The 15,883-nt window shown below is 44.4% G+C and overlaps 1 protein-coding gene across 17 annotated transcripts in view; it reads right to left on the reverse strand.

Moving 5' to 3' along the window:
- MACF1 (microtubule actin crosslinking factor 1) overlaps positions 1 to 15,883 on the reverse strand; it is a 301,663-nt gene that overhangs the window by 145,603 nt on the left and 140,177 nt on the right. For all 17 annotated transcript variants that reach the window (XM_082229489.1, XM_082229488.1, XM_082229497.1 and 14 more), the window contains 15 exons: positions 14,317 to 14,483; positions 13,949 to 14,061; positions 12,288 to 12,394; positions 10,896 to 11,015; positions 9,450 to 9,545; positions 8,697 to 8,824; positions 8,372 to 8,465; positions 7,444 to 7,598; positions 6,751 to 7,048; positions 5,794 to 5,922; positions 4,624 to 4,701; positions 3,837 to 3,998; positions 2,696 to 2,800; positions 1,904 to 1,999; positions 115 to 240 (listed from right to left, as the gene is read on the reverse strand). In XM_082229489.1, the coding sequence (XP_082085615.1) occupies positions 115 to 240; positions 1,904 to 1,999; positions 2,696 to 2,800; positions 3,837 to 3,998; positions 4,624 to 4,701; positions 5,794 to 5,922; positions 6,751 to 7,048; positions 7,444 to 7,598; positions 8,372 to 8,465; positions 8,697 to 8,824; positions 9,450 to 9,545; positions 10,896 to 11,015; positions 12,288 to 12,394; positions 13,949 to 14,061; positions 14,317 to 14,483 (1,974 nt within the window). The remainder of the gene's footprint in view (positions 1 to 114; positions 241 to 1,903; positions 2,000 to 2,695; positions 2,801 to 3,836; positions 3,999 to 4,623; positions 4,702 to 5,793; positions 5,923 to 6,750; positions 7,049 to 7,443; positions 7,599 to 8,371; positions 8,466 to 8,696; positions 8,825 to 9,449; positions 9,546 to 10,895; positions 11,016 to 12,287; positions 12,395 to 13,948; positions 14,062 to 14,316; positions 14,484 to 15,883) is intronic.

Genomic DNA, 15,883 nt, shown 5'->3' on the forward strand with positions numbered 1-15,883 from the left:
CTCCTGCATCAGCAGGGACTGGATTCATTTACCTTTGTGGTCTCTTGCAACTATGATTCTGGTATAATGTGCCAAAATCTGTATGACCTTGAGATCTGCCCAAAGAGCACCCACCATGGAATCCTGGAGCAGGTCCTCCAGGCGTGTCAGGCTGGTGTTGCAGTCACAAGAATACTTCCGTTTGATGGTATCTTGGAGGTTCTTCAAGTATGTCTCTGAATCACGGGCATCACTGAAGAACTGCAAAAGCACAAAAACGTTTCCCCTTTGTCAAAATACCAGCCAGAGGTTTCTTATTGCATGTTTTATGAAAGAGCAGAATTTACTTGAAAGACTGAAAAGAAAGCATCCATTCAATTTGCTCAAAGGCATTTTCATCATGAAAAAAGGAAGGCCAGTAACCAGAGAAAACAGCCTCCTTTGGGTTATTTGATTAGAGACATACCAGTATGGGTCATTTTGGACCTGTTTTCTAAAGAATGGAACATGATCAAGATAATTAACAAGTCTTGATCCTGATCCAATTCTGAGAAAACAAGCCCAAGATAAGTTATATTGATGCCTCTCTAATAAAGTAACTAAAGGAGGACGTTTTCTCTAGTTGCTTGGCTTGGCCAGGAATTTGCACAGTCTGCAACCTCCATGCTGCTATCAAATCACACAAGCCAAGAGCTGATTTACTCTTCTACTAGCAAAGCTTGAGATGGGTTGATTGTATGTTTTTGTATTGTTATATTTGATCCTACTCTGAAGTATGTTTAGCCTGGGAAGGAGGAAACTGAGAGGAGATCCGATAGCCATCTTCAAATATCTAAAGGGTTGTCACATGGAAGGGGGGACATGCTTGTTTTCTCCTGCTCTGGAGGGTAGGACTCGAATAAGTGGCTTCAAATTACAAGAAGGGAGATTCTGACTAAACATAAAGAAAAAAATTCTGACAGTAAGAGCTGTTCGACAGTGGAACAGACTCCCATGAGAGGTGGTAGACTCTCCTTTCTTGGAGGTTTCTAAGCAGAGGTTGGATGACCATCTGTCATGGATGCTTGAGCTGAGATTCCTGCATTGTAGGGGGTTGGACTAGATGACCCTTGGGTCCCTTCCAACTCTAAGATTCTACTATCACTTGCGATGAATAGCAGGATATAAACCTTTTAACAAATAAATAAGACAAGAGAAGAAATATGGTGGGAGCAGTAGCAGTGAGGGAAAATAAGCAATAAATGTTCTCACTACTAGTTAGGCTGGGGTGGGGTTCTGTACTGCTCGGCGGCAGCAGCGTTTGAGTGTCTTCTGACTCATGGTGTGTCAATATCTATCCTACAGTTACTCAAACATTTCCTCCTCTGAGAAAGAAGCTTAAGTTATGCTGTCTCACTCTTGGGGAACTTAAGCATTCCTTTAAAATTCTGGTGGGTGCAGGGTTTTGACCTTACCTTAGTATTACAAGGTCATGCAGGAGGTATGTGTGTTTTTCATTCTAGTAAACATTCCTCCAGCACTCTGCAGCCTCCCTGGCTGTCCATACTTGCAGAATTGGGGGAAAAAACAACCCATGGGAGGAGCTAATGCTATGGTGTCCTTTTCCTGGGTTTTAATGGAAGAGCAAACACCCAGGGAGGCTTCGAAGTGCAGACCACCAGAGAGATGTAGAATGACATAAAAGACATTAATACACATCCCTAAACTCACCTCTAAAGTAAGGTAAGTGTAAGAAAATTCCTGCACCCCATCCATGAAAATATCACAGATATTTCCTCTGCCATTTAATCATTTTTGAATGCCATTTCTTTTCTGATTAATTGATGGAGAACGGGTGAAAAAAGGGGGAGAAATTTTCAACAGGGCATTAGTTTTGACTTCATGAGTTAACTGCTGATGCGCAGCCACGGAGAATTCCCTGTACCTGAAAGTAAGCTGTGTTCTCCTTCACATGCTGATCCACACACAAGCACAACTGCTTGATCCACTGCCACTGAGTCTGCACTGCTGCACTGTATGCCTGTGAAAAACCAAACAACAGACAAAAGAGCGTTTTTTGTACAATTGCATACAACAACTACAGCCTGCTCAGGCCTTTGCTGAATTTGTATCTGGTTTTATTCATGCCCATTGTAAGACCACCCTGTTTGGATGAAGGGTAGTCAAGAAATATTTTAAATAAAGTAAAATCGGCCACACAATCAAGGCTTATGGTCAGGAATACAGGAAGGGGCAACTGGCTGTAACAAAAAAACTTTAAAACAGCTGTTTTCACAAGGCCCTCTTGTCGTGCCAGCTCACACAAAGAGGTTTTAAGCTCTCTGCCTTGCTTACCAGGCAAAGCCCGCTCAGTGCACCAGCTCTGGGATGCTCTCGCACAATCCCATAGGGCTGGCTGAGTTCCCACAAGATCTCATGCAACAATACCCAAGGTTCCAGAGTTGGCATGACAAGATGGCCTTGCCCAGTAAGCAAGGCAGAGAGGTGAAAAGCTCTTTTCAAGCCAGGAAAACCTTGTGTGCATTTATTCTGTGCAATTTCAACCAGCCAGCCAGCCTTCAACCATGGAAGGCTGAAAAGGCACAAAGTACCATAATGCGCAGAAGATGCAATCGTACTGAAATACATCAAGGTATCCTATGAAGTTGTCTTGCATAACACACATGTTAAAGTGCTCACAACTCAAAAGCATGCCCCCCTCCAAGCGATCTCTTACCTCCACAGTCTGCTTGGCTGGGTGATTCTCCAGTGACAGTATCTCAGCTGTGTCTTGCAGGGAGCGAAACACATCCTGTTTCTCCTCTAGCTCCATTGTGAGCTCCTGCATAGCAGAAACACAAAGAGGACCAATAACATTCCCTACAGCAAAATCAGACAATAGGTTTGCCTCACTGTTGGTAGGCATCACAGGATGACTGGCAGGAGGCACGTAGACGTGCGGCAGTATTGGAAACTTTAGCCATGAAACTTCACAGCAGGAAAAGGGAACTTGTGGCTCTCCAGATGTTGCTGGACTACAACACCCATCAGCCATTGGTCAGGGATAATGTAATCTGTAGATCAGCCATAGGCTGGCCACAGCTGTTTTACAGCCCCACTGCCTGCAAGAACTCTGAGCATTGACAGCAATTCACATTTGAGCAAGAACAGAAAAGTTGGGTGTGGGGAAACCAAGGCTTAAATCTGTTCTCGGCCATGAAGGCAATCATCAACTCAAGCTTCTTACCATTAAAGCCTTAAATGACTGGGAGGCTGGTTATTTTATGGAGCAATAGCCTGCTAAGCCCCTGTACTTGCATCCATGCTAAGACTTCCCTCTTTATGAAAGCCTTTGGGCTTGATTTAGTTATTTTTTGAGAGTGGGGGTTGCTTCTCAATGGGGTTGTTGATACTACTACTATTAATTCACGCTGAACAGCATTTTTGTTGATACCCCCCCCCCCGCATTTTTACTATAAGCTGCTTTGGTTCAAACATATAAGCAAAGTTGGATATAAAATTTTAAGGTAAAATAAAGTTTTGGAAACTGACGAAACTCACTGGCACTATGGGTGATAATCAATTATTATTTTTTACTCAGAGCAGACCTACTAAAATTAATGTACTCATTCATGTTCATTCATTTCAATGGGTCTACTCTGAGAAAAACTTAGCTGAATATCAGCCAGCAACTTGACCAGGGAATTTCAAAAGGAAACACAAGCAAAATAAGGCACTTCTGAGAAAATAAACTGAAACCTGTAAGTTTTCCTGAACGCAGAGCTTAATTGAGAAATGTGGAACTCTGCCGCTTCCAGAATACAGAACACCATAGAGGCACTGCAAACACTTGGCCACATCCAGCCCCTCCTACTCACCGAGAAATAATTCTTCTTGGCAGCCATATTGGGATTATTGTCACTCCAGTCATATGCCAGCTCCTCTTCTTCCTTTTCATTGAGCCAAATTAGCTCAGTCGTCGCTCGAGACACAAACCCATACAAACTCTGGAGGTGGTGTAGTCGGAAGCTGGAGGTTTCCTTCAACAATAATTTTCCATCAAAAAAGAATGAGAAATACAAAATATCCAACATGAAGTATAAGAACTAAAACAAAAAATATTTTCAGAGGTTCTCTTTAACCTCCTGACATCCCTCCATTTCCTTTCCTGGTTCATGGAATATATATATTTTCTTCATAATTATTAAAGGTTTGTCTGTTCCTTGTTTTGTGGTTTACAATCTACCTCACATCTTCAAGGAGTGCTTCTGTGGCAGAAGAATGAGAATGTCTCCTTTAAGAAGCACTTGCTATGCAGTCTTTTCATTGATTTAGTTAAAGCATTTTTCTCCTGTTCTTTACCCCGCTGCCACTCCTCCCCAAAAGAAAAGAAAGGCTTATATCAATATGAAGTCAGTTCCTGCCCTCAGATTTATAACACAAAAGGAAAGGGGATTGGGAAGAATGAAGAAAAATAGCAAAGGCACAACCTTTCTTTAAAAGAGATTGCACAGAAAGGGTTTTAGACATACAGGCAAAAATTTTAAGCCTCCATGAATCAAGTTGCAAATTTACAGCTTTGAGGGGCTTCCAACAACTTGTGAACTTGAATGAGGTTCCCTGACACTTTGCTGGCTACAGGAATCAACCCAAAATACAACTCACCATCAGTTTGCAGTACTGGGTCTCCAGCTTCCCCAGTGTCTCCATGTAACTAGTGTGGAAATTCTGAGACATTTTACCCTTTTAAAAAACAGGAGGAAGAGAAAATGAAGAGAATCAGAAGCAGCTCAAAAGTTACATGTCCAACTAGAAATGCACAGAAAGCTGGAGGTCCTATTGAAATTCTCTCGTCTCTTCCTTATCTCTCCACTTTCCCAAATCTTGCATGCATCATAAAATACAGAATCATAGAATTGTAGAGTTGTAAGGGACCCCAAGGATCATCTAGTCTAACCCCGTGCAGTGCAGGAATCACAGCTAATAATCCCTGGCAGATGGCCTGTTGAAAGCAGCACAATAAAGTCTGAGCACAGTAGACTTCTATGTGTCCCTTTTAGCCATGGAACTTATTCCTCTTCCTCAGGGCCCATTTTCACACTATCAAAACCCTCCACAAACACAGACTGTCCCAAGATGTGTTTCCCCCTTGGAGCAGTGGTAGCCTAATGTCCCTGGGCTACAACTCCTATAATTCATGAACATTAGTCATGCTTGCTGGGGCTGATGAGACCTGGAGTCCAACGAATTCTGGAGTGCACTACTTTGGCAACCCCTGCCTTAGAATGTATTTTATCCTTAGAGAAACACACCCCAGAGGCCCCAATACAGCAACAACTGCATGAGATCTCCTTTCAGGAACATGAACTTAGTGGGGCAGAAAATGATACTCAAGCTGACAAAAGAAAGCCTGGCCATCTCTCTAATTCTACAGATTTATATTTTTGCTTCTCCAAAACCAAGTGTAAATTGCTTGCATATAAAGGCGCCCAGGCCACCTTCCCCATAAAGATGGTGACCAGCTCCAGATGTTTTGAGCTGTAACTCCAACCATCCCAACCATCATGTTTGTGGTGGGAGTTGACATCCAAAGCATTTGGAGCTGAGTGCAAGCTAGAGAGGAAAGGCTACTCTAAAGCAACCCCTTCCTGCAGTAGGAGGATCGTCTCCTCCAAGCAAAAATCAGCTCCCCCTCCAGTTCTTTCCTCCTACATTATGTTCTCCAACACTTTTCTTGTCTTCTTTGGAGCTGCTGTGGAACCTCCATGCCTTTCTTGATGTGAGCTAAACCAGTCCTGCCGCTCTTCACACCCCATCACAGGAGTCCCTGCTTACCTCATACATCCTGGCCTCTTTCACACTGGAGCCTAGGTCTTCCACACTGCTGTGGACATGGCGCTGGACTTCCAGTTGGGATTCTACACTTGGCAAGTCGCTCCCCCATTCAGCCCGCTCCAGCTTCATCTGAAACCAGCACAGAAGAGGCAACCTGTCAGCATTTCCCAGCTGAATTGTGGGCAAAAACAACAGCAGCTAACCCTTGCTTGCTGCAACCCAATTATTAAGAGTTAGAAAGCATCACACTCCTACCATGTCATGCCATTCTTCTGGAAACTGTTGGCAATCAAGAAATTCACCAAGGTGAACTGGGCTACTAGCCCAAAGGTTAATAATCAAAAGGACTTTATTCTGCCCTCACAGTTGAAAGGGAGGATGAGTGCTGTTGAATGTTGGTCCTGCTTGCAAGCTTCTTAGAGGCTTGGCCACTGTGAGAACTGGATGCTGGACTGGACAGATGTTTGGCCTTATTCCAGCCGGGTTCTTCTCATGGGGCTTCTTTTAAAATATGTAACTTAAGGACAGCTTCCTTTTCTGTGTCCCATTAAAAGAAACTGGGCATATGCAGTTAACTAAGTCAACTTTGGACCGACCTCTCAAGGACATTCAGAGAGACATTCGTGTAAGCTGCTCAAGAACATTAGCCAGGGCATAATTTAAAGCCAGTTTAAGACTTCCCTAGTCATTCCCAAGGAATTGTCTGATGGAGGATTTAAAAGTTATAGTACATTTCATCCTGCTAAATCAGTACCGGCCAATGGGAAATGCAGTCCAAAACACCTAGGCAATGTCAGGTTGGCAAAAGGCAGTGTAAACCAGGCCCCCTTAAACAATAAAGTGATTTAAAGAATGAGTATTAAGTGATCACACCAAGCATTTGAAAAGGTCATCAGTTCTGCCCACACAAACACCTCATCACCTGAATTATGTTTTGTTTAACATTAAACAACACACCTGCATCTCTTCCACCCAAGAGAGCAACTCGTACACAAACCGGAGGTTGCCCTCATCTTCGGAGGACGAAATGGCCACCAGCTCTGCACGGGTCATTGGCTTCCGGAACCAGGAGGTAGAGGCAGTGGTGGCTGTTGTGTGCGTTCCCTTCAGCAAGGGCTCAGCCTTAAGGTGCCTGGTGCTCAGGGAGGAAGGCTGGACAAAGTCCAAGGAAGAGGGGGAGGAGAAGTGCCCCTTCCGATAGAGGTTAGTGCATTCCAGCCTCAATGTCACCAGTTCGTCCTGAAGCCTCACAATCCTGGGAGAGAAATCAAGCGAGAGGGGGCAGAATGGAGAATGTCGATGAGGTTGTGGGATCACAAGGTCATTCTCCAACCAGGGCAGGTTCCTGCACACACGAGCCAGACACACCCACCATCACCACCCCATTTCTGCACACTTCCTCAGGATGGGGTAAGAGCTTTTGAAAGATGACCCAACATATTAATCTCTTCTGCTCCCCCTGCCCCAAATAAGGTGTTTCCCCAAGACATTTTTGGCTTAAATTTGCCAAACTCGTTCCACCACCACCAGGACTGCATTAACAGTGCATGTCATCTATCAGAACATTCTCGTTCACCAAATGCTCCTTCTGAGCCCAGCTGAATATAACCCACACCCTCATTCCTTGGCTCCACACATGAAACGCCTTACTTGAAGACCAGCTCCTCCAGCTGGTAGTAATTCTCGTCCCGGAGTATCTGAACATCCACCTGTAGTTGGCGGATGAGCCCTTCACACTCCTGGAGGTACATGACAACGTCAGATTCATATTGCACCAACTGGCCCGACTCCAGGTGCGCTTCATCCTGGCAGGAGAGGATTTGAGGTTATTACAGAGTTTCTCACTTTGAAGTGTATTTCTAGGACAAGCAGATCTGACTAACGTGCAGAAGCTCATATTTTAAAAGCAAAGAAATAGCCATCACTTGAAAGTCCCATTGAGCTGAGCTGACATGATGTTGTGGACTATTCATGAACATTCTAGTTTATCCTTAAGATGTCAAGTAATACAATGTTGGCCAAAAGTACTACATCTGCGCAGGGAATGAAAATCTAGTTTGGCTGCACTTGAAAGGGAGCTAGAAATGAGAGCAAGTTTCATGTCTGAAGTGGGCAGAGGGGCAAGGAGCACTTCAGATATTGGAGGTAATGAGGCTGGTGGGTAGGATGCTGAGTGAGCAAAAGGCAAAAACACAGAGGCTGGAGGAAGAATGGCAGAGGAGCAAGGCTTGTGGGAAGGATGGAGGCAGGAAGGAGAGGCCTAAGGAAAGACGAAGGAATACATCATCCAGCTCCTACAGATAAGAGAGCTGTGTGTTCCTGATAGCAAGGGGGGATAATAGACAAGTGAGGAAGCTTTGGGAGCTGGAGGCAGTGTTAAATCCAACATATTAAACTCTTCTAGCCACCCAAACCTTTGGTTCTATATGTGCATTTTCCTAGTTAGAGAATCTACAAGTTTTGTTGCTGATTGAAAGCTGAGAGGTCTTGACTGCCTTCATTTGTCATGTTGAGACCCTGCAGGAGTGGATCTGAGAGAATATCAGGGAGAGCTGAATAACAGAAGGGAAAGACTCACAGCTTGAAGTGTGTTCCTTGCCAGGGTAAGTTTCTCTTCGCAGCTGAGAGTCCCATTCTGGATTTTGTTTGCAATCTGTAGCAGCAGCTCCAACCTGTAGGAAGCGTGTCAGTCACCAGAATTAAAACAGAAAGCCAGAAAAACACTTTTAAAAGTGGGATATTTATTCATTAGAATTTATGTTTTATATACCATTGATTATGACATCTGTTTAATTGTTTTTAATGCTACTTTCTACATCACAAAGGACTTCACAATAGTTATCATTGCCAGCTGGCAGGGAAAGGGTGTTCTTAGTCATCCCATTCAACAGTTCACCACCTACCTTTCCACGGCTGGCCGCAGCAACTTCTCACGTTCCAGCATTTCTATGATGAGCTTGCCCCATTCTTCCTCCACGTCATTGGGGTGATAGCCCTGCGGCAGCTTAAGGCGCCCAAATTCAATCCAGGTCTGGAAAGCACAAATGAAGAGGAATTGTTTCTTCAGGCCCAGAGACTGGCCTTTGTGGACTCACTCTACCGGTACCCAGGCACGAGCCAAGATGAGAGCCAACGTGGTACGGTGTAGTGGTTAGAGTGATGGACTATCAGGGAGGCTCAACTTCAAATCCCCACTCAGTCACAAAGCTCACACTGGATGAGCTTGGGCAAGTCTATGCCTCTCATTTTAATCTACCACAGTTGTGAGGATAAAATGGGGAGTGGGGAAGGGGAGAACCATATATGCCTCCCTCAGCCCCTTGGTGAAAAAGGAGGGATATTAATGTAATAAATAAAATAAAGATAAAGCCTTGGGGATGCTAAGAGCCTAGGTAATTTCCTACTGTGATAGTCTTCCCCTGACTCTAGCAAATAAGGGAGATGCAACAATGGCTAAGAAACTATAAGACCAAGGAACAAACAATTTTTTTTAAGAATAAGGTTGGGACTAGGAAGGACAAAAACCAAAGAGATATATGAAGAAGGCTGGGTTGGCTGCTGAAGGATAAACACAAGCTGAACAAATGTGACTAAAGTCCCCCAAACTCTTTCTAATGTTTAAGAGAACTGCCTGTTCATCCAAGAACCTGTCTCACCTCCAGTAGTTTATACAGATCCTCAATGCTTCGTTTTTCTTGCTGTTTTGCTGGGATCTCTGTTTCTTTGAAGTGTATGTACTGGTTATAAAGTGCCTGCAAGAATAGAGAGCAAAGGGGTCATCATGCAGCAAATCACTTTACTCATGGAAGTGGGGGAAATATGCAGCATCTAGTAGCCCTCACAGTGTAGGGGGAAAGGTGTCCCATCCTCACCCACAGAGTATCCCTGAAGAATGAACAGACAGAAGGCAAAAAGAAATGGAAGGAAACTGGGAGAGATGCTCAGTGCTGCCTGGGTCTTTGTCATTAGTCTCAACCAAGATGCAAGGTGGGCCCCAGTCCCTGCTTAAATTTCATTTGGGGAGCCTTAGTGGATGGATCTTGCCAACATCTGGGTTCCAGGGATCAACATTATCTGTCTCCTCAACAGACTGGCTAACTGTTTTGCCCTGACTTGGCTCACTCACTTGAGTCATCTGTGGCTAGAAACACAGAAAGCTTCCTTTCAGACTATCAGTTCATCTAGTTCAGTAATCTCTACGATGACTGGCAGTGACTCTCCAGGGTCACAAACAGGCAGTCTTTCCCAGCCCTACCTGGAGAGACTGCTGCGGATTGAACCTGAGACCTTCTGCATACGAAGCAGATGTTCTAATTCATGAGCTATGCCCCCTTCTTTCCAGCCTTCTGAACCACAAACACCTAGCATGCTCCTAGTATTTGCTTTCAGATCACTGTACTCTGCACTATGTGGACAGGGAGCCTTTTTCATCCCAAGGGTCGCTTTATGAGATAACCTTATAATGGACACATGCCACTAGGAGGTTGGTCTAGAAGCAAAAACAGGTGGAGCAACAGGTATAACCTTAACCCTTTGCACAGCAGTCTGCATTCCAGCCATGCAAAAGCCAGGCACACAAACACCCCTCTGTTCTCCACCTAGACAAGGAAAAGGCATTATCATAATCCAAGGGCACATTCCAACCAGGCAGTTGAGGAAGACACACAGATGGCACATGGGGAGTCCCAAGGGCACCTGTCCTACACTAGTAACTACTGTCTACATGAGCAATAGATTCACAGTGTCAGTTCTGGATCATTCACCAGTGAAAACTTCTCTCCCCACTTGTGACCTCCACACACAATAGAAATTATAAGATTAATACAGATGACACAGGCTGAGAGGAAAAGAGAATCTCTCTGATCTTTTGGGGATTAGTGGCTCTTTGTACCTCAATCACTAAGCTTATCATTGAAAGTCAGTTCAGGGATTGTATGAACCGAACCTGAGCTATGATTTGCCCCATGCACATACCAATAAATAGTCTGATTTAGATTTTGAGGAGAGGGAACAATAATCATTCAGTGAAGAGCAGAGTGGGGGGCTCACATAAGGAAGCATACATACAAGGCATGGCTAGAGAAAATGGATCTGAAGTTTACCTTGAGCTCTACAGGGTTCTGGGGAAAAGATTTGTCAGACATCATTATCGTGTGCTGCTTGATCCAGGAGATGAGAGAATCTATATGGTTCTGGTATTCTAACCACCTTGTGTCCACTTCCTACAGAAAAAGAGGGAAAGAACAGCCTTTTATGTGGGATAAATGCTTAGGAAGCAACTGCTCTAAACGAACAGTAGAAAAAATATTAAGCCAAATTGGAGAAAGGATAAGACATGCAGATGCATGCTTTCCGCTGAGTGTTTCAGAATGCTGTATCAGGGTAACACCCAGCTTGCTGCCAGAGATGGTGTCCATCCAATTTGGTATGGGTCAAGGTCTCAGAGCTTGCCTACATATACAGCAGGAATGGCCCACAGCCTTAAAGAGCAGGGTTTATGCAAACGTCAAGAAGGAATGGGGTTGCCTAGAGATGCCTCAGTACCAGAGCCACAGAGCCAGAAATCACCCAGCAACAGGGCCTTCAAGTCCCAGGTATCCAGGAACAGCCACTCCTGTAGTTTTCAGCTTTGCAAGTCTTTGTCCAGCCTTTTGCAGTAAAAGGACAACCACTTTCCCTTTTTGTGATGCTTTTTCAGAGCTACACATCCATTCAGGAATAGGATCCTGATCTGAAGGGAGAGGATTTTATGCCACCTGAAGATGGAACTTTATTCTCAGGGGGAACATCCTCTCTAAGTGCTAGGTGTGGCTACCTGATTGGGTTTCTATTGACTTCTTCTTCTTGTAATGGAGCAAACCACCAACCTCAACTTTTGTCAATACAAGCCCACCTAGCTTCTGTGTTGTCTGCCTCTGAAGGAACCTGTGTGTTTCCCATAAGGATAAAGGACAGACCTAGGTAATGATGTTTCAACTTACATAGGTAGCAGAACAGCCACAGTCAATCTTTTTTTGCTATGCAAGAGGCCTTGGTACCTGATACCTAAACAGCAGGTATAGCCTCAGCTGACTGTCACCCCTCACTCCAATTTAACTCTTACAAGATGCAGACTGAAAGGGCTTCACCACCAAATATATGCATTTTTCTCCACCTCTTTCCCTCTTTGTTTACCATCAAGCATTATAAATAGTTCTGGAGAACCCAAATCTTGCACTCAACTTTGTGACATTTTGGTTGGACATATAACGGTATGGTATGGATTTCTGAAGCATTCCTCCCAATACTGTAGAAGCACATTGCCCAAATTTTGATTAGTCAAGGTTCCTGTCCCCCCCCCCCAGCTAATTGCCCACCCGTTCATCCAAGTCAACATATGCACATTATCCATTTCCTGAGAGCAATTTCCAAAACATTTTGGAATGGCCCATTCCAAAAGCCATTCATGTGCCAGGATGGTCTCATCATAATGAAAAAGCAGCAGCAAAGCTTACGGTGGCACTGATGCCTTCTCCTCCCTCTGGAACTTTGGGGAAGGCATCGTAAATTGAAGACACATAAGTTATCACAGACTTTTCATCTGGTGAGGGAACATCCACATCTAGGAAAAAGGGGAAATAATGAAGCAGTCAAATGGGTGGACTGAAAAGAAGAACTGAAGCATGAAAGGTAGCTTTGTGTTCCTATTCATAAAAATACATCCCAAGAGCCAAACCACATAAAGATTTTCCTGGACTGTACAACTTCAATATTCACATATGTGTGTGATTAAAGGTTTCAAAGCTCTACTGTGGAGGAGAGAATACTCCTTGCACAATGAAAACAAGCTAGCCTAGAATTCTTCTTTCCTGGCACTCTGATTTTCTGAATGAAATTTTCTGAATAATTTAAATTTATTTATTTTTAGTTTTGGCTCTGTGCGTTTCCTCTTTGATGCTGCCTTTAGTCTGCTAAATGTGCTTTAATCATTTCTATGCTTGTTTTCATATTCTGTAAGCCACTTTGACCAGCCCTTTTTGAAGCAAAAAGGAGCGTATGCATTTTTGCATAAACCACAAACACACAAACACACATCCTGCATACACACAGAGCAGAGCAGCTAAACACACAACCCAAGGAAAGCAGCAGCATGAAATTCTGCTGAATGTTTAAATCAACTCTAAGAGAGAGCTTCAGATCTGACATGAATCTTAAGCAGAAACCTTACTTGATTAATCAGTGCAAATCTATTTATTTATTCAAATCAGTAAAATAAATAGATGCCTGACAGTGTTTCTAGAGGTCCTACATAATTCGATCCTCTCTACTGTTCCTGTGCCTCTTCCTCCCTCCATTTCTTACCTTCACTCCACAGTAATTAGGCTGTGAGCTCCTCTGCAGGCAGCTACCTGTCCTTTTACTTATGCAACTACTTAAAAGCACAACATACACAGAACAGTACTAAACAACACTTGTGCCCTATCCTAATCAAGTTTCAACCATTCTGCTTGCCATGGCAAGGGTAACTGGCAAGCATGGCTCACTGGCAAGCATGATCAGCAACAGGCCTCACACCTGACAACACTGAAGTTGCAGAGGTGAGTGAGGATCACCTGGTGGGTGTGCAGCATTCCTTGCCATCTCCCTGGCTCAAATCTGGGCGGAGAGCTGGGGGTTGTTTGGCCGCTGTGCAACCAAGGCAAAACCAATCTAGCAACTCCACACCTGCTCACCAACATTTCACGCTCCAGAGTGGGCAAATACTCTCTTTCCTGCCAACCCTTCCCTCTGATAGGGCATTGTGCTTGTATCTTGAATGCTGTTGGGTGAAAGTACCACAGGAACCTTTGGCTAGCAGCACCCAGTACAGCATACTCCCTTCCCAAGGAAAAGATGGATGGGGGCTTGGAAGGAAATGGACAGGAGGCTGCCGACTACAAGACTGACCAGCAAAAAATGGTAGATTTCCCAGCACCCCAAACTTTATATTTATTCGTTCAGAAAAGTATCAGAATCAACTGAGTAAACATTAGGCTGGCCATGAAACCATAAGAAGCAGGTCAGCATGTGGAGTTTACTCAGAGGCAGCCAGGTTGTATAGTGAAGCATCAACAGAATGCCACGTCTACTGCTCAAAAGTCACTGCATTTGCCCAGCTGACTTGCCCCATCATCACCTTCTGCATCCAGCAACCTGGTGACCCCAAGCCGCTCTGCAATCTCGAAGGCCTGTTCCAGATTATCTCGGCTGCTCTGAATCTGAACTCTTTCCATATCCACTAAATCTGGCCTGCAGGAGACAGGGAAAAAAAATGTGATTCCACATTTGCAGACTGCTGTTGTCAGAAACTTCTGCTACAGATAAACACATTCTAAGTGTATTCAAAATCAGATTTCAGAATTTAAAGTAAGAAATCTCAGTATTTGGGACTCAAACCGCAGAATTTGAGCATTTAGCATCTGCACGTGATTTCATCTTAGCTTTAGAAGTTTTCCCATTTTTCCAGGTTGCCCTCCTAGCTGGGCGGGGAAAACAGACACATACCTGTATCTGTGAATAATAGCATTGAACATCTTTCCATCACTCCAGCAGGATGAGAAGTTGGTGCACTTCACTCCCACATAGCCCGCCGTCACCTTCTGCGTCCATAGAAGGAGCTTTTCTTTGGCGGACATGTCTCCCGACTCTCCACTGATGTAGATGTCAGAGATCTGGAAGAGAAGACCACAGCGTTGAAGCAGTCATTTCATTTGGCAGAGCACCATGTCAGATGCAATGAAACTACTGGGGGAAGAAGGGCTGTAGCACAGTGGTAGAGCAACTGCCTTGCCCACAGAAGGTCCCAGGTTCAATGGCCCATGGCATCGCCAGGTAGAACTAGGAAATGTCCCCAGTCTGAAACCCTGTGGAGCAGCTGACGATCAATGTCAGCTAGGTGGACCAAGGGTCTGACTTGATGTAAGGCAGCTTCTATGGCAAGGAAACACTTTGGAGTGAGAGTGCATGGTCAAGGCAGGATGGCCTTGCTGCATGTCAAGGTAAGCCAGTGGTCTCAGGCAGCCAGATAACCAGCTCACCTTGGGTGCTGAGGAAGGGGCAGAAGGGAGAGAGCTGAGCTTTCTAGCTGGTTTAATTGCAGCTCATTGGTTGATCTTATCTTTGTTTTAACTGGTATAAAAGCTTTACATTTCATCTGTCTGTTAATGGATATTATTTTGTCTGATGAGCTGGCTTGTGGTTCTGGCACAGGCAGAAAAGGGAGATATTTGATGAAGCAGTGGAGGCTAGTGCATTAGGGTGAATGATGCACTGGCTCAATAGTCTCAATCTGTCCTTGTCCAGCCCCCACCATGGGTCTCATGGTCACCCCTTGAAGAACTCAACAGGGAGGAAGACGAGGACAAAACTTGAATTCATTGGCTCTGGCTTCACCTACTACTGCTCTCCCAGCCAATGAGCACCAGGAATTTGGAAGGGGTGATCTCATTGAGTCAGACTGTGTTCTTATTAAATGTATCTTGTTCAAAAGCTTGGCCATAGCTTCACGAGGCTAGCATGTTTCATGTAACACTTGCAGAAACTGAAAGTAGCAGCTATATTATGGCCTAAAAGTGTTTATTTACCCAAGTATTTTTTAAAGGACTTTTCTCCTTGGTTGGGTGATGAGGAAGGCCAGCCCTGTGCCAGCCAGCAGTTCAGATAACATCTGTCCACCACTGAGCCACTGCCTGCCAATCAGGGTATTCCCCCTCCTCCATGATGAATGCAGATGGCTTAACATCCCACCCATCCCCCTTCCAGATTCACAGAAGCAGAAGCCGCCACTGTGCTGTGCATTTCTGTGCAATCAGACAGATTAGAGAGAAATGTGCCATTGTGCAGCTGCTGTGGTGCATATTCTTTATACAAACCAGTGTGGACACAGTGTGGATGGAGGTGCTTTAGATGTACTTAGGAAACTGAAAGAAGTGGCTAGATTCACCTAAAGAACCAGTTTTGCTTGATGTTTCCATGGCCCCTGCGGACCCCATGCTTATTTGTTTATTATTATTTTATGTTATTTATAGAGCCCTCTTTTCAAACTAGTTTCCAAAGCAATTTACACTAACAG

Source organism: Podarcis vaucheri (assembly GCF_965113315.1).
Source record: "Podarcis vaucheri genome assembly, chromosome: 7".
Taxonomy (NCBI): domain Eukaryota; kingdom Metazoa; phylum Chordata; class Lepidosauria; order Squamata; family Lacertidae; genus Podarcis; species Podarcis vaucheri.